The sequence below is a fragment of the Chenopodium quinoa genome, unplaced genomic scaffold (assembly GCF_001683475.1).
Source record: "Chenopodium quinoa cultivar QQ74 unplaced genomic scaffold, ASM168347v1, whole genome shotgun sequence".
In the NCBI taxonomy this organism is placed as follows: Eukaryota; Viridiplantae; Streptophyta; class Magnoliopsida; order Caryophyllales; family Amaranthaceae; genus Chenopodium; species Chenopodium quinoa.
The window spans coordinates 2157000-2175162 of NW_018743196.1; the positions used below are offsets into that span (position 1 = coordinate 2157000).

At 35.1% G+C, this 18163-nt stretch overlaps 4 protein-coding genes and 1 non-coding gene across 6 annotated transcripts; 1 reads left to right on the forward strand and 4 right to left on the reverse strand.

Annotated features, from left to right (window-relative positions):
• Nucleotides 1-77: 77 nt before the first annotated feature.
• TRNAT-AGU lies at nt 78-151 on the reverse strand. The gene has a single exon. It is a non-coding gene; the product is annotated as a tRNA-Thr (tRNA).
• A 3592-nt stretch (nt 152-3743) lies between these two features.
• LOC110733123 (11S globulin seed storage protein 2-like) lies at nt 3744-6230 on the forward strand. The gene is made up of 4 exons (XM_021913146.1): nt 3744-4118; nt 4465-4736; nt 4932-5357; nt 5579-6230. The coding sequence occupies exons 1-4, from the start codon at nt 3821-3823 to the stop codon at nt 5966-5968; spliced, it is 1386 nt and encodes a 461-aa protein (XP_021768838.1). The 5' UTR covers nt 3744-3820; the 3' UTR covers nt 5969-6230.
• Nucleotides 6231-6488: 258 nt separating this feature from the next.
• Nucleotides 6489-8116, reverse strand: LOC110732907. Its single transcript, XM_021912894.1, has 2 exons — nt 7810-8116; nt 6489-7117 (listed from the first exon to the last, which is right to left on the reverse strand). The coding sequence occupies exons 1-2, from the start codon at nt 7950-7952 to the stop codon at nt 6793-6795; spliced, it is 468 nt and encodes a 155-aa protein (XP_021768586.1). The 5' UTR covers nt 7953-8116; the 3' UTR covers nt 6489-6792.
• Nucleotides 8117-8341: 225 nt separating this feature from the next.
• On the reverse strand, nt 8342-12730 carry LOC110733125 (protein root UVB sensitive 2, chloroplastic). Of its 2 annotated transcripts, none has more exons than XM_021913147.1 (10): nt 12619-12730; nt 12379-12513; nt 11934-12022; nt 11758-11842; nt 10740-10799; nt 10556-10649; nt 10320-10417; nt 9812-9991; nt 9072-9194; nt 8342-8979 (listed from the first exon to the last, which is right to left on the reverse strand). In XM_021913147.1, the coding sequence occupies exons 1-10, from the start codon at nt 12628-12630 to the stop codon at nt 8548-8550; spliced, it is 1308 nt and encodes a 435-aa protein (XP_021768839.1). In that variant the 5' UTR covers nt 12631-12730; the 3' UTR covers nt 8342-8547. The 2 variants fall into 2 exon arrangements, with proteins under 2 accessions (XP_021768839.1, XP_021768840.1); XM_021913148.1 differs by having other exon boundaries at nt 12612-12649.
• On the reverse strand, nt 12618-17453 carry LOC110733126 (chromatin modification-related protein MEAF6-like). The gene is made up of 7 exons (XM_021913149.1): nt 16995-17453; nt 16805-16899; nt 15702-15802; nt 15228-15297; nt 14398-14425; nt 14253-14310; nt 12618-13985 (listed from the first exon to the last, which is right to left on the reverse strand). Exons 1-7 carry the CDS (start codon nt 17005-17007, stop codon nt 13892-13894), a joined length of 459 nt encoding a protein of 152 aa, XP_021768841.1. The 5' UTR covers nt 17008-17453; the 3' UTR covers nt 12618-13891.
• Between the last annotated feature and the right edge of the window lie 710 nt (nt 17454-18163).

Sequence of the window (18163 nt, forward strand, 5' to 3'; positions counted from 1 at the left end):
TCTGACCTACAAATTTCGCTATGTTTAGCTTTCATCTTCTCTAATTAAAAAAAAAAAAATACTTAACAAACTATTATTGCTCTCGTTGAGTATCGAACTCAAGATCCCCCGCTTACTAAACGGGTACTCTAACCAACTGAGCTACGAGAGCTTGTTGAGATTTACTTGGGACATTTAATTATAGTTATCATAATAAATAATAATCTACTTTAATTAGAAGTAGTACTAATTGAATGACTTGCACCACCATGAAGCTAAGTTACATGTTCCTAAAACTCTTATTTAACTCAGCTCGAAAACTGGCAATGAATTCTTCAGCTCTCGCATCGATCCCCAGCACTGATGTCGTCGATCCAAGAGATGTAGCACCAACATGACTGTTCTCATGAACGTTGTCAATCTTGTCACGAACTTGCATGGTTAATTTCGATGATGAAGAGGAAGGATAAGAAGTTTTGAAGAGATTATCTATGTATAGGAGACTCTACAGGAGGAAACTTGTATTCTTTATACAACTTCCTTCTTTTGAGGGCGGAACGCCTAGGAGATAAATATAGAGGACTTTTGATATTAGTCTTCCTAGGCTTATTTATCACAATAAGCTTCTTTGATCCATTAGTGATTAACTTGTGCAATAGTTTGGTGCTCTTTGTAAGCTTTTTACACACCACCTTGCTCATTGCTTGGAGTTGAATCCGCCCTCTTTTTAGTTTTGAACAAGACATGATGTAGATCGAGAGCAAGAAGATCAAATATGTAACAACGACAATTTAGTATGGAATGTACTCTGTAATATTTAAGGTCGAGATTTGAAAAGGTTCAGATATATGTAATCTCGCTCATGAAAAGGAGAGGTATAGATCTTAGATTAAGTTTATGTGCTTGGGGTTTGGCTAATTTGTAGATATAGATATAGAGAGTGAGACATTCCTAGGAGTATAAATGGATAAGTAAGTAGGCTAATGCGGGAGACTATTGCCTAATTCTAACGCTAAATGTGAGGTTGATTGATGTCTACGTAACTAGGAATATATTTTTCAAAAGGGAGTTTTTTTTTTTAATAGTTATATATTACTAGAATGTTCCAAGTGGACACAAATTGTGTATCAAAATGTTCTTCAATAGCTTGAAAATGAGGCAGCAAGTTGCATAAGATCACTTACCAATTTCATCATATTTTTTATGGTTGAAAAAACAATGTGAGACTCAAAAGTGCCATAGTGGGCAACTAACTATTTACAATATTGATATTGTTTAAGACGAACGTAATACGAACTTGTGACATCATATGCAATAATTGAGCCTATAATATTGGTTAAGGTAGCAAACACATGATGGCGAGGGGTGCAAGGCTCATGGGTCAAGGAATGAATGAGATGGTTCCAGATCCAATAATAAGTCTTCCAGGATCTCTTGGAAAGCACCTCAATCACCGGAAACTAGATTGATTATGCAACGCGCAACGCAAGGCTTAGGAGCTAGCTTAGGAAGGCAAGGCAAGCAAAGCCAATCCATGGCATCACAACGCACCTAAAGGCAACATAAGACATGATTTTATAGGGTCAAGGCATGAATGAGATGGTTCTGGCCACATAGTAGGCCTCCTTAAATCCTTTTAGTACCTTAGGGTTAACCTCAATGCATAATGTTGTTGAATTTAAAAATGTTTGCAGGAAGATAAATTTGAAGGCTATTTAATAATGCACGAAATCAAACAAATTTCTATGATAGGTTTTGAGACCCGTGTTTTGGGAATGTAAGGATGCATATCGGGTCAAATATTCTTATTTGGAATCACATACGTCCATTATTTGGTCATATAAAGGCTCATGGTAGCCTTGAGTCAATGAAAGGAGTCATACAAACAAATGATTAAATTGATAGATAGTTTAAAGACAAAGTGAATGGTTCTAAGTATCCAAATAGCCTCCTAAGGTGTTACGTGTCTATGTGCAGCAACGTGATCTATTTCCTTTATGGCTCTGAAGAAGTAAGAAATTGTTCAAAATTGAAGGCAATACAAGAAATCAGATCAATATAAAAGGAATTGGGACCCAATATAATGTTGAATACTGACCGTAGGCGGAATGATTGTGTAAGGGGTTCATCCCAAGATTATACAAAATACTGCTTGGATGTCAAATACTAATTGGTCATATAAAGTCCCTTGTGGCCAACTAGCCATGATTTAATGAAAAGGGTGTATGTTATAAACGGGTAAACCAACTAGTTATTCCAATCACTCAAATGTACTCTCAGGATATTTTGGAGTCCATGAGAAACACCTCGCGCGATCTATCTGTTTATTTTTTAAATCTTAAAAAACTCTAAAATGTCAAAAATTAAAGGTTATAATCCATGTTTTTGGTCAAATTTAAGAGGTTTAGGGGATCGGTGTTGAAAATTCTCGGTATAGTAGTAGATGCATCTCGATGTCGTATAATATTTTTTAGAATAGTACGTGACCATTAATTAATCACATAAAGGCTAGTGATGCTATTGAATAATCAATGAAAGGAGGTGTGTACATAAATGGGTGAATTGAGAGTTTAAAGACAAAGTGGAGGGTTCTAAGTTTTAACCATCTTAATGGACTCATGGGGTGTCTTGGGGTCCATAGAAGCATCTCAACTTGTTTCTTTTATAGGTCCAAAACTGTCAAATAAAATGAAGGTTATAATACACAAAATCGAACCAATGTAGGTGGTTTTTTGTTCCGATGTCTAAAACTCTCGGGATTAATCTCAAAATTAAAAATATTGTTTGGAAGCACATACCGCCACACTATTTGAAAAAAAAAAAATCTCGTGGTGATCTTGAGTTAATGAAGGGAGGCATATGTTATAGATGGGTAAATTGACCGTTTAAAGACAAAGTGGACAATTCCAACCACCTAAATGGTCTCTCGAAGGTTATGGGTCCATAGAAAGCACCCCAATCTGTATTTTTCTCCGGTTTGAAAAAGTAAAAAATTATTCAAAGGCTATAATCCACAAAAACAGAAATCAGATAATTTTCGGAGATCATAAACAATTATTAGGAAATGTATATTTCCATCAGTCAGAAGCATAAAGGCGATACGATACGGGTCTATAATCAACTAAATTTATAATATGAAACCAAGAAAATAGTTCAATTCCAATCGTATTTGACCACGCCAAGTAAATCGAGTGACTATCTAATTTGCCTGCAACCATACCAACCCCCTAGCTTCATCGGTGATAGTAAGATAGCAAATTTTGTAAACTCTAAATCGTCCTAACTTTATTAATAACATAGTAACATAAAGCTACTTCATAAATCATTATATACGGTCGAACTCTTATATCAAATAACAAAATCCATGTTACAATAGTAAAACTACGAAGTACCATTTTCCTAATATGTGTGACACTCTTCATTCATTACCATTCACCAAACCTAGGACAAAAACATAATAATAAACACATTTCAAAACAACTCTACATTAAACTTTTTTTTGACAAGAACTCTACATTAAACTTAAGGCACCTTGCATGTTTCATTTGGAATGTTGTGTTAAACTTATGCTAGCTTCAATCAAACCTTAAGCCAAATGTAACGATAACAAACATAACCATGCATTTTGACACCTCTTTGGCCCCATATTTTCATGCAACACCCACGTTGATGCACCACCTTACTAACACAACTACATAATTTCTGCACACCCAAATACTATGTGGCAAAAATGGACCGTTTTTCATGCTTATAAAAGCAACTTTTACACTCACTCTTTTATAACATAACATATAATTTCCTCTCTACTCTTCAAATTATTTCTAAGTAGTGTTTTTTAACTATGGGTGGTACTAAGATACTTGTAGCACTTTCGCTTTGCCTCATGGTGTCTTCCGCCTTGGGGCAAGGCTCGCACAAGAGGCTGAGCTACCAAGCTCAGCAATGCCGGATTAACCGGTTGACGTCGAGTGAGCCTAACCAAAGGATTGAGTGTGAAGGAGGGTTGATTGAGTTGTGGGATGAGACTGAGGAGCAATTCCAATGTAGTGGTATTCATGCTATGAGGGTCACTGTCCAACAAAATTCTCTCTCCCTCCCTAACTTCCACCCTTTCCCCCGCCTCGTCTACATTGAACGAGGTACTTAATTGTTCACCCTAACCTTCTATATACTGCTTTGTACGTCCATCTCAAATTATTTGTTCCATTTTTTATAACAAAAAAACGCAACGTTTGAACCTTATACAATTGATATTTTAATAAATATACGTACCATACGTACACATTATTATATATGTAAAAGTAACACACTCGTTATAACAAATTTAATTATACTATATGGTATGAATTATTAATAAAAGTATTTTTTATGTATCTTATATCATAGAGAAAAAATGTAATTAGAGTTTATTAATAATCCATTATTCATTAATTTGAGACGGAGAGAGTATTTATAACACATGCACGTGTGTTGTCATGAATGCAGGTGAAGGAATCTTGGGAGTGACCTTCCCTGGATGCCCAGAGACATACGACTCATCAGGAAGACAAGAAGAAAGGATCCGAGGCGATGAACAAAGAGAATTTGGGCAGCAGAAAGACCTCCACCAGAAGGTTCATCGCTTCACACGTGGTGACATCATTGCGATCCCTCCCGGTGCTGTTCATTGGTGTTACAATGACGGAAACGAAGAGGTCGTTACCGTCATTGTCAATGATCTTAACAACCCATCCAACCAACTTGACCAAACCTTCAGGGTACACTTCTATAACTATTACCTTTTATTAAAAATACTGTTTTCGTCACTTTACTCTCACAATCACTATATTTATTAGTCTGGTCCACTTATTTTTTTTAAAGGGTGGAGGGTGGGACAAAAACGTATTTTTTTAATTAAAGTATAATTAGTTTTTATTTATTATTATTAATCAAAAATGTTGTTGTGTATATAGTCATTCTACTTGGCAGGCGGACTAGAGAAGTCATCCGAGATAAGAGGCAAGATCAACAACATCTTTAGGCCCTTCGCCCCTGAGCTATTGTCCGAGGCATTCGACGTGCCGGAGGACTTGATAAGGAAGATGCAGCAAACCGAGAACCGAGGTCTCATCATAAGGGTGGACAAAGGTGAGATGAGAATCCTTAGCCCTGGAAGCGAGCAGGATTACGACGATGAGAGGCGAAGGAAGTACGTAGGACTTGATGTTAATGGTTTGGAAGAGACTATTTGCACCATGAGGTTGCGCCACAACCTTGACAACCGTAGAGAGGCCGACGTTTACTCCCGCCACGGTGGAAGACTCAACATCGTCAACGAGCACAAGCTCCCCATCCTCCGACACTTGGACATGAGTGTAGAGAAAGGAAACATGTTCCCGGTAAAATTGCTTAACTAATTGCTAATATACAATCAAACTTAATTACACCTGACTAGTCGATAAACTTAAAAAAGTTATCAAGTGACAATTTTGTAAATAAATCAACAAATTAAACCTGGGGCTCCCTCCACTTGAGGTGGTGTAATTTTGGATAGAGTTCGGGTTTTATTGTAGCTATTGAATAGTCTTCTTATATACTTATTATTTGATATGTGACGCAGAACACAATCTACTCCCCACACTGGGCAGTGAACAGCCACAGCGTGGTATACGTGACACGAGGCGAGGCACACATCCAGGTAGTCGGAAACAACGGGGAGAGCGTGATGGACGACAGAGTAAACGAAGGGGAGATGTTTGTGATCCCACAATACTTCACAGTATCAGTTAAGGCAGGAAGCAACGGGTTCGAGTACGTGTCCTTTAAGACAACAAGCAGCCCAATGAAGAGTCCTATGGTAGGATACACCTCAGTTTTAAGGGCAATGCCAGTCCAAGTTCTAACAAACGCGTACCAAATCTCACCCTCGGAAGCACACCAACTTAAGTACAACCGCGAACATCAGACTTTCTTTCTCCCTTCAAGAGGAGGAAGGAGCAGGAGGTTTTAAGCCAAAGAATGGCTAGGTTATGTATGCTACTTTCGAGCTCGATGATGTGTGTTAGCATTTTCATGTTAGTTCTTAGTGTAGTACTACTACCTTTGGTTCAATGTACTTAGAGGAAAGGGTAATGGAAGAGTAGAGAGACAAAAGAGCTTCTTTTTGTTGTGTGAAAAGAGGCTTCTTGTACAATGGCAATGACATGCTTTAGAATAATAATGGTTTGTAATAAAAATGAGGTTTCTCACTTTTTTAATGCAAAGTTAATAAACTTTGGTTTTTGGTTTCCTCTTTACATCATTTCTCAAAAATCTCTTTTCAGTATAGTATACTTCTTCCCCTAGCCAAATTTATAAAATTGACCATAAAATCATAAATTGTATATTAGTATTAAATAATAATATACCTTCATCGTTAGATACTAAAAAAGTCAAATTTTGAAAAGTGTTCATACGACTTTATTTATAGCACATGAACAACGAAACTTGTGAACTTTAGGTTATTGGGTTACATAAATTATGTAACCGATAAATAATGTTGTAATAACTGGTTACAAATACAAAAGGATCTTATCATTTTAGTATTTGCATCATATTTTTAGGCTCCTACATTACCTCATTGCCTAGCCTGACCTTATAACATGAAATTCACTTCATTCGTTTTGTACTAGCTATAGCTTACAAACTAGAAAGTGTCATTCAACAAGTTCACTAACCCTTGTACACGAGGCAAATCGTACAAGACATATAGTTTTCATTTGAGACGAAAGGAGTACTATCGACTACTACTAGTCTACTATGCTACTTGAAGTAGTACAATTAGCCTTAATTAGCCTAATTACAAGCTTCATTAGCCTTCTTAAGTATTTGGGCCTGTTGGGCTGCATCATTCTCAGAGAATAGGCCCTGTAAAAGAAGAGTCTTCACCTCCCAAGACTTGTAAGGGTAGCCCAATCTAGCATAGGAGTTCAACAAGGCTGCACTTGATTCCTTCAATAGTCTTGCATAGGCATTCTCAACGTCGTCGTTTCGAGTTGCTGCTTCCAACATTGTCATATCAGATCTGAACCGTTCGATTGCCCTTGATCCAAACACCTTTGACACCGTTGATCTTTGTGGGACCATCTTTGGCCATTCTTCCCTCCTTGTGCTCCAGTACCTACAACCCCAACATTAAGGAGTTACCGAGTTAACTCAAGATGATTTTGTCCTAGTTAACTAAGTCGACTCGAGTTAACTTACTCCCTTCGTCTCTTTTTAATCTTTACGCTTTGACCATTTTTTTCCTCGCACAAAGAGACTATAAATATTACCTCCGTTACAGTTTATGTACAACGATTTGATATAAAGTCGTTGCACATAACCTGTAACGGAGGTAATATCAAGAATAAAAAGAGATAAGAGGGGCGGTGTCAAACCCGACCCACCGACCCAACCCAAAACCGATACAAAAAATATTTCGACTCATATGGACGTAATAATTTACACATGACTTAAATTTGAAATAGACCCGAACTAACATGATCTTTCCAAACCCGACCTAGACACCCGAAATGATGATTTTGCTTCAGGGTTCTCATTAAAAGCAGTATAAATTAATCAATCTGACCTGAAAAATAATCGATTGGAACCCGACTCAAGTTTGAAATAGACCAGACCCAACCTGACTTTATCAAACCCGACCCGAACACTCGAGTTGACGATTTTGATTCAGGGTATTCATTACAATCGGTATAAATTAATCTAGGAAGATGTAATCCAAAGGGCATTATTCAAAGCAACATAAAAACTCGGACGATTCAAACCGAGTTGACTCAGTATTGAAATGTAGAAAGAGAGAAGAAGACTTACTGAGGAGTGCATCTTCCTCTGTGTCTAGTCAAGAGGAAACCAGGCCTAGCAGCAGCCACTAAAGAAGATGATAAGCAGCAGCATAGCAGCAGAAGCATCAAGAACAGAGCGAGTTGACTCAGTGAATGAGAAGAGTTCACCATTTTTATTATTAGTCTTTTCTTTTTAAAGGTCCAAGCTTTTCATCAGTAATTTGCAGAAAATAGTGAGATATTATCCTTGAGTTTTGTATTTGAAGAGAATTTTAAAAAGGAGGTTTCTTGTTTTGTACAGTACTAGTGAGTAAGTGACTGTTTTGTTTGTCTCAATGTCTCCTCACATTTTTAAATGCGGAGTAACTCAACGGTAAGGGTCCCGTGAGTTTTCAATTTTTCATACTCCTTTTGATACTAAAATCAGAATCAAACTTTGACCACAAATGCGCAAATTTTACAATCCGTTGTACGTAGTGATATTATTAGGTACAACCGGCTATATGGTACATGAGCAAAAAGAAAAGTGTATAAATATTGAACATAACAAAAAGGGTAAATGTTGCAAATTTTTTTTGTTATGACAAAATTTTCATGTACGAGTAATAGTATGAATAACCTCCTAACAATAAATCTAGCAAAAATTAAAGATCGGAAAGGGATATGAGATTAAGAGAGTACTTCGTACTTAATAAGCCGAATTTTATCCCTTATGAAAAAATAAATAAAGGCAGGCATCAATGGGTTATTAGCACAATATTGGAGATCACTGAGATATAAAGCGGCTCCCAGTTCCATCAAGAAAACGATCTGTATGCCATCCTTTACTCTGCAGTTCAGATAGAAATTGGGGGAACACGCTCTCCATTTTCTCGTAAGCCTCAAGCAATACACTGGGGCTAAGACCATTGTAATAAGATTGCTCGATATTTGAAGCATATGCAGCAACTAACCACCCTCTTATAGCATCTTCTCCAGTTGCATTTTGCTCTAGCACCATGTCGGTCCAGTTGTTATTTTGGCTTAAAACAAACTTTTCTTCAGGAAATATTTCTTTCCATTTTAGGAATGCTGATGGTTTGGTAGCCTTGTGCAGAGCTCTTCCAACTAAAACATTTCCAGCATCTTCTATGAGACGCCCTGGAAATAGTAGGTCTTCCTTGTATCTGAGGTTAGCAGGAGTCGATATCTTACCCATCTGAAAATAAAAATGGAATTAATCAAATGACATGTACTTAAAAGTCACTCAAAAGTTTATGAACAATGTAAAATTACAAGCAAAAGATCAACCTTTAGGAAATCAGCCACTAGCAAAGCGGTTCTTTGAGGATTTAATGTGTTGACAGGAACAGCTTTCATTTCTTCCACAACACTATATACATGCAAAACTGAAAGAAGGGGTGCAGCAATAACCTGTACAACAATCTTATATGATTAGACCACTGAACATCACAGATGAATGTAAAGAAAGAAGGCTTTGTTAATAATTAATACTTAGAGACTTCTCACTTGTACAAAGTTAAGCTTATCTTTCACTTTAAGTAATAAAACCCCACTTGTATATAAACAATCATATGTTATAGGTTCACACATTAGAAATCAAACATTTACCTAGAGATTCAGATTATCATTTCATGATGAAGAATTCCAACTAAAATTTGGTTAACTATACAGTTTATAATATGAACATATAATTTCTACAAAAAACCATTTTTGGCACAAGGGGCCTCTCTTTCCCACAATTCCACGTCATTAATCTGTGGGAAGGGCTGGGTTGAAGTCAAATGTGACCAAGAGATATACTTCTCACATATTTTAGATTTTTTCTCATTTACTGATACTTGGATAGCAAATTTGGAATTGGGAATGACACCTTTTTTTTTTCTCAATCCCCGCATTTTCCCTCATGCCCTCACAAAATGATTTTCATATATCAGGTCATAAATGTATCATATTTTGATCTAACGGAATGAGTTTTGGGTTACAAAAGTTTTCAGAATCTAACAAGCAATTAATATGGTGAATGTTACCTTTCCTTGAATGGATGAGCACACAGTGGATGCTAGTGTGATTCCTGCCCCCATTCCAATTACATTGAAGAGCGTCGATAAGGCCTCCCCTTTAGCAACGAGATCACTGAGGTTTCCTTCTTTTGCAAATGAAGAATATAGTGGCAATCTCGTGGCTCTAGCAGCAACAGTAGCCATTCCCTATCATGCAAAATGAGATAAAATTCCACTGTTAGTATGTAATGTGAGAAGAAGATTCAAATGGCTCAAAACGAACTTTTGACATAATATAAAATATCCCCCAGCAGCAAACAAATAAGAAAAAGAAAACCTCAACAACTCGAATGGCTTGGATACTTTTACATAGAAGATATAAGCACACTTACAAGTTACAACTGAAAAAGGAGAAAATACCCAGAGATGCTAACAACTCATTAAACAAATTCTGTTTCACTTTCCAAATTAGCTTTACTATTCCGGATAGTTGAAGTTCATTCATACGTGGAAATAGAATAAATAAATAAAATACCTTAGCAAAATTTCCAAGGCCGGCCATTTCAAGAAAAAGATGTGGGCATATTGGAGACAAAACTTCCAAGCCAGTGCCGAAGTCATACAGAACATCAGCTGAAAGATGTGGAGCCAAAAAAAATATGCGTCAAACAGAAAGCATAGAATAAGCTTAAAAATTGAAGTACCAGATTTGCTTTAAACTAAGGTGCAAAACTATATCAATTCAAGCGACTTGTGAGGATGTGAGCTAACCAAAAATTCTCCACCGCTTTGGTTCTGAATCCATCCTAGCACCAAGATTGCTGCAAATTAGCTTCCCAACGTGCTCCATACCATCTTTCAGTACCTATAGGCAATTTACATTATAAAAGTTAAAACACATAGAACTTAAATTGCTTCTACAATAAAACAGGGACTCTGAAAGATAGTAGCTCACCCAACTAACTACAGTTGCTTGTGCAGGTGTTGGCCGTAAGCCTGCAGCAAATAGCAGGGACTGCAGAAGAGTAAGAATTTGATCATAGAAACATGCATCAGGGTGCTCATCTAATATTAAGCACATTATATTACACTGAAACACAATTGCCTTGACACCCAACCAGAAATAAGGTTTTTCAAATCAACTATACATAAATGTGGCAAAGGTCAACCCACCCACCCACTCAACACCCCCCCCCACCCCCCCCCCCCCCAAAAAAAAAAAAAAAAAACAAATAAAAAAAAAAAAACATGCAAGGGTGAGTTTGGTTCAGAATATTCCAGTTTACATATAAAATTTAAACCGGATTATAAATTTTAAGAGAAGTGGAATGGATTTTAAACCATTCTATAATTTATTTTTCCCCATTGTTTGGTTCACTTTTTCGTCCACTATGATATATGCTCTTGCTTACTTTTTCAAACATTCTTTTTTCTCTCTCGTTGTGTCTCACTCATACACACATAGTTCATCTTTCTCTCCTAATCTCCTGTTGTTTTAATTTCTATCAAACATTAAATTTCTGCAGAAGAAGAAACCTCAATTTCTATCATATCTTTAATTTTTTACAGTTGCTTCAATATCTACCAAAATTCTGTTATCTCTCAGGAAGGGGATCTAAAAGCTAAGGGGAGTGGTAGGGTTTACTTCATTTGGCAGTCAGGCTTATAGAAAAAGAAATATTTACTTTTAACCAAACATCAGAGGGATATAAACTTTTTCCAAATCACAAAACAAGGTATGAAAATTCCTTGACAAACTAATGGGAATCAGAGAGCCTCACACTTGATGAATTACATGCCCCACTTAGTTCAGTTAACATATCACGGTCTATCAGTTTCAAGCCATAATCATAGTAGTATGATAACAGGTTTTAATTCTACACATTGCAATTCCACTGAAAGCAAACCTATTTTGACATTTGCCAAGACAATAGGCTAAACAGAGATAACAGTAAGGATTAAAAGGAGATGACCTGAGTCGAGAGAACAGACAATGCTGCACTGGTAAAATGTTGTAGAGCTCGAAATTGCGTATACCTACCATAACCCTCATTCACACTGCACCATCAAAAACATCAACCACATTTCCAAGTCAATAATGCTTGTCTTTTAGTGAAACAATTAAAAAACCAAATCAATTACATCCCACCTATATGGATATCCAGAGGGAAAGAATGTATTGAGGAAGGATTCAGTCACCCTTTTAACCACAGGTCTTGAATCCTCAAGCATTTTTACCTTCAAAAACCCCAATATAATTGCAAGTTTGCAACTTAGCATTGAAGAAACAAAGCAATAAAGAACCCTAATTCAGAAAATCAAGAGACTGAAATCAAATTACACATTTTACAAGCCCTACCTTAAAAAATTGAATCAAAATTTCCCAATTTTCAGCTCAAATTAACACAATCCATTATAGTACTAAATTACCCATAAATTCTTCAAATTTCCAACACACCCACTATACTTCATGAATATATCATAAAATAGAATCAAAATTGGCAGAAATATGAGTCTCAAATACCTCTTTTTTTTACAGCAATTTAGAAAGAGCAAATTTTGAATGTGAAAACCAAGAATAGAAAGAGACTAACAGAGAAACGACCATCTGGGTCGAATTGAAAATGGCGGGAGATATTCTCGGAGGTTTCAACCCACCAAATAGGGCCCACTTCTTCAACCTTCTGCAACTTCTGGGGTTCTTTCCTCTGCATTGTTGGTAATTTTTCCTAAACCCAAAATCAAAAAGTTAAGAATTAAACTAAATAATCAAAGCTTGAAATTAACAAGAAATTGAATTGAAAACTTCCATTGATGAACACATAACTGCATACCAGCAAGTTCATTTTCAACAGCTAAAAGTTCCCAAGAGAAGAAGTGAGAGAAAGAACAGATAAATGTGGACTTTGTATTGTTATGGGCAACTCTTTAATTTGGATTTGGCCCGATTTGATAATTTGGTCTAATAGTCTAATACTAATGGGAAAACCAAAACCCAAACCCTTTTTTTTTTTTTTTTTTTTTTTTTTAATTCATTTGCCCATTTTAGGTTAAGAAAATTTTCCACTACCCCTATATATATTCATAACATCTAAAATATTCATTAGGATAAAAGAAATTATGCTAGGAGATACATTTATTATTGTTCCGTGTTAAATTTGATACTGTATTTTATATATCATAAGAGTATTTTAGAAGATTTTTTTCAAATAGTGTAATGGTTTTAAATGGATAAATTATTATGAAATGAAGAGAGAAATTGAAATTAACATATATATAATAGGCTTATTAATTAGCGAGTTTTGTTAGTTTAACTTGATAAAAAAGAAATAATCACTATTAGCCAAATACAATAAAATCTTTGATCAATGATTCACCACAAGTCATCTACCAACCCATACTTAAAAGGCTAATGTATTTTACAGTTTGAAAAGGTTAGTTTTGAAGTTTGAGTTTATAAGAAATGCACAGGTTTTAAGTTTTTTCCTCTCAATTTTTTCCACTTAATTAATAGCATAATTAGACTCCCATGTAATACAACAAACAATACTCTGGGACAGTTGGACCTTCTCTTTTTCCTTTAAACACCCTTAGCCTTAAGTCAATAACTTTCAAGGGAGTTCGTTAAATTCGTCTTTAAACCCAAGTTCAGCTGATATTAGGTACATTTAGGAAAGTATGATCCATTGTAATTGAGCAACAAAACAGGGAATCTGGTTTAGTTTGTTTGGCCTCACTGCTCGCTACACAGCTTTGCCCCATGCTTAAGTTTGATTAGAAACTGTTCGCTTGTACTCCGATTAAACCAGACCAAAAACTAAGAACTCAAACTTTCTTTACCAGGAAAATTACTTCAATTCCTCTGATTTACATGTACATCAGAGACTGTACTCCCCCATCCCCACCAAAAAAAGAAAAAAAGAAAAAGAAAAAAAAAAAAGACTTGCAGTATACATTGGCTGCTGTATTCAGATGGATCAGTGATACATAGGTCCTTGTTTGATGGTATACGCTCCTCTATCATATCATCTGCTTTAGCATTACGCTAGAAAGTGTATGAAAACATCAGCTAGTAGATCTTTCTTGTAGTAGACTAGTAGTAAACCGCTACATTTCAGCATCATCATCATAATCGAAATCCTGATCATTATGTTTGATTCTTTTCCCTTCTCTAGCTCCTCTGCCTTTCTTCGGTTTGCCCCTGTAATTTGAACAGATAAACCTCTGCATTATTTTAAAAAGATGTAGCATATATTGACTGTATAAATGTAAGTTGCAGTATTGTAAAGATCATGAAGTTGCAATGAATGTGAATCATCTAATTCTAACTTCTATAAAAGACACATGACACGAACATTACAAACAAAACATAATATGTAGATGTGATTTGTGAATAGCAATACAACCCAAGAATATACCACATACATTTATACCAGCTATTCCTATTCATGATAAAAGTAGCACTTACTGTCCATTTCCGACCACACTCATTCCCCTGTATCGACCTGGACCTTCCAATCTTCCATCTACCAACATACGCAGCAAGCATCAGAATATGATTTAAGAAATTCTGATGGGAAGAAAATTTCTCATATGACAGATGAAAAGCACACCTTCTCTTCCATATGCTTGTTCTTCTGCCTACAGTGGAACCAGCAAATAAACATAACAAGATGATTAGTGTGACCATCAAAATAGAACAATACTATAAATAAATCCTATACATGGGTCTGAGAGACGAATATAATTCCTGAACAAAGGCTGCATGAAGGAGAAATTGTCATTCTATCTGACATTATGATAAATAAATGAAACACACAATCTGGAATCATTTTTATTCTTCTGCATGACTTCAAAAGATCACATACATAAGTTCTTAAATTAATTCTTATTGCTGATGATAAACTTAATAAATTTGGGCTGAATAACATAACTAATGATGATGACGATATAACACAGCTAATTATCACCACAATGCTAAAATAATTGACTAGATCATCAGAGTTACATGGTAAAACCTACGCTGTATCATTTCTAGCTCATGCTAACACCTAAAATAAACAATAATCTGTATTACTCAAACAAAAAACTTATATATTTCGTAGAATTTTTATATTTCTCTTAAATGCTAACAATACATCCATCATAGTTCCCAAATGAATAGATGCTCAAAACTGAGAATCAGTGGAGTATTGTATTCACCTAGATCAATCTCACTAGTGGTTGGCTAATGCAATAGTTCTAGTAACTGAATTCCATTCAGTATTTCATCAGATTACTTTGGAGGAAAATATTTCACACACGAGATATCTTGTATCAAGGTCCAGCCAAACAGATGGGAAATAGCGAGGTCTCTCTAGTCATATCTCAGCACTTCATCAACAAGAGACATTCAAGACAAACAAAAAAATATGCTACCATATGTAAGATGCAAAATACATACTGCTGGTGAGGTAATTGAAGATAAAGAAAATAGCCTGTCTTCCGGTTGAAACTTCCTGGACCTCTTCAGCCTAAACATAGAACCAGGAAACATTATATACACTGATACACATCTACTATTAGTGAAAAGATCTCCTTCAATGACAAAATTAATGAAGTTTCCTATACATTGATTTCAACATCATTAATTACAAAAGGCAAAAGGAACTATAACAAACTACATACTGCCACAAAAAATTTCATATTTAAACCTATGCTGATGTTTCAGAAAATTGTTAAAGCTTCACTCTTTAAGAGTCAAGAAATTCGACTTACAGCAATCATTTAATGATAACAAATCAGATTCAAACTCTTGTGTTATATGCAACAAAAAATAAAGTGTCATTTGTATAAGCATATTGTAATATCATTAAGTATATTCCAGTAAAGAAGGAGCTGAAGATGAAAGATATTGGAAAAGAGTTCCGGGATGTACAGTGTGGTACTCTTTGATGTCGATAAGAACCCATCGTAACCTTTCAATACATTTCCACATTGGCTAGGGTCCTGTAAATAAGTTGTCTCCATGTCAAAAACCTGCACTTGCAACAATACACTTGTCACAGTTCGAGTCTCAATGGATGATGAGAGCAAAAGAAAGAGGAATGATTATATCATCATATACCAATCAAAGCAGCTTAACAATCTCAAATTTCTTTCTTTTGTAAAACATCCTTTCCACATTGTTGCCATATCATGAGAAGCATACTCAGGTATGATTATATTATTACTGGTATATAGCAATTAAAGCAGCTTGGCTTAAGCATTCCAATCTATGAAGACACGGTTCAGTATTTTATTGAGGTCTAATATATTGAAAGTGTGGGCAAACTTGACCATGGTTTTAATATTCCACAATGTAAGAGCTCACAAAAGCACTTCATGGTGGGTGATGATTTAAATCCTTTTCTTTCTTATAAAATCCAATGCCAACTACTAAAACTTCAAAGTTGGCAAATGCATAAACAAGCAGTTACAATATTTCACGATGTAAGAGCTCATAAAAGCACTTCTTGGTTCCTACACCGCGATAAATCTACATAGCCAATAAACCCAGTACATAAAGATAGGATTCATATTCCAAAGATACATTCTTGAGTCTTGACAGTGGACACATCAATCCCACAAATTTGAAGGCACAAAGCACCTTCAATGACAATGAAGTACCTCATTGATCATAAAAAAACCTAGTCATTTGACAACCTGAATAGCCAAAATTACTTACAAAAGAACTTAGTGGCAACGTTTTTTCAATACAGAATCATCAAACAGCAAAGAAAAAAAAAAAGCACAAAATATATAATGGATACAAATTCTTAATCAAATGAATCCAACCACTGGCTGATCAATATAATGTAAATCAAACCTATTGGATTAGTTCATGTCAGACAATTGATCCTGGCAATTCGACTGAAATCATATTTTTTTTAAAAATCCCAGAAAAACCCATAATTTCACTGATTCAATCAACTTGAACAAACAACAAAACAATCAACACAAACCCCAGAAATCATACAATGTGGGATTTGAGGAAATCACCTGTTTCTCAATGTTTCTGAGTTCTTCATGAATCTTAGCTCTTTTAGTCAAAAGAGAAGCCAAAACTGCAGATGGGTTTGTAGGATTTCGGTGCCCTAACAAGACAAGAACACCCATTTAAATCTAGAATTACAGAAAAATTAAGAAAATAAAATAAGAGAGAAATAGGGTTCATCGAGTTTGATCTTACCCTCTGACTCCATAAGGGGTACTTTTTAGCGGGGAAAATTTGAAAAACAGGTAGAAGATCAGAGCTTTCTCAAAGGTTGTTTTTTGTTTCGTAGTACCATGTAAATTTATGATCAATATCAACTTGCTAGGGTTATTGACTATAGCCCAACTCAACTTGATGGTCATGGTGTGTGGCCGTGTGGGTGTGTTATGTTGGCCGTTTTAGATATGGTATATAAAATGTGTTTATTTAGTGTATTATTTACAGGGTTAATAAATAACGAGGTTTGACATGAAATTTATAGAGTAACTGACATCGTGTATATAATAATTAGTGAAATTTGTTACAAGAGACATAATGTATATGAAGAGAAGGTAAACTTATTGCATGAGATACAATGGTGAGTTAATTCTGTTGATAGCGTAATTGAGTTTAGAATTTTTCTTGAGAGTGTAAAAAATGTTGGGGAATTTAAGTCATCAAAGTTTTGTTTTCTGATTCCTCAAAAAAAAAAAAAAAAAAAAAAAAAAAGTTTTTCTTTCTCATTGATGATAGAAATATAGTCAAGGACTTTAGGATTTATTTTATAACCTTTAGAGAATTAAAGAGGCTCTTAGGTCCTCACTTTATAACAATTGATATAAAAAAAAATAAGTCATTCTTTTTCTATGAGGGAAAAAAAATTCCAATATAATTGTCCTAGATCACGCAATAATTACTCTTTATAAAAACGATCTTGCTAACGAGCGCCCCGGGGCGTTAGTTAAGGATAAATTATATTGGTTGAAATGGTATTAAGTTAGGAATTCATGACAAAATCACGCGTCGTTCGGTGTAATTAATGTTAATTTTACTCTAATATTTGCACTTTAATTCTCTTATCTAATGCCCCGGGGGCGCTCATTAGCTTTTGCCTTATAAAAATCTAAATATTTGATGAACATCAAGAAAGACAACGTACATAAAATTACAAATACTTCATGAAATAGAATTTTTTTTTTATTTTTTATTTTTAAAAAAAAACTTATAACAAAAATGATCTTGCTAACTATCGCCGGACGATGGATAAATATTTAATATATTACCTAAAATAATATTAATTTTGAGAAAACATGACAAAATCACGCATTGATTAGTGTAATTAATGTTAATGTTTAATTTAAACTTTTTATTTTTTAGCTAGCTTA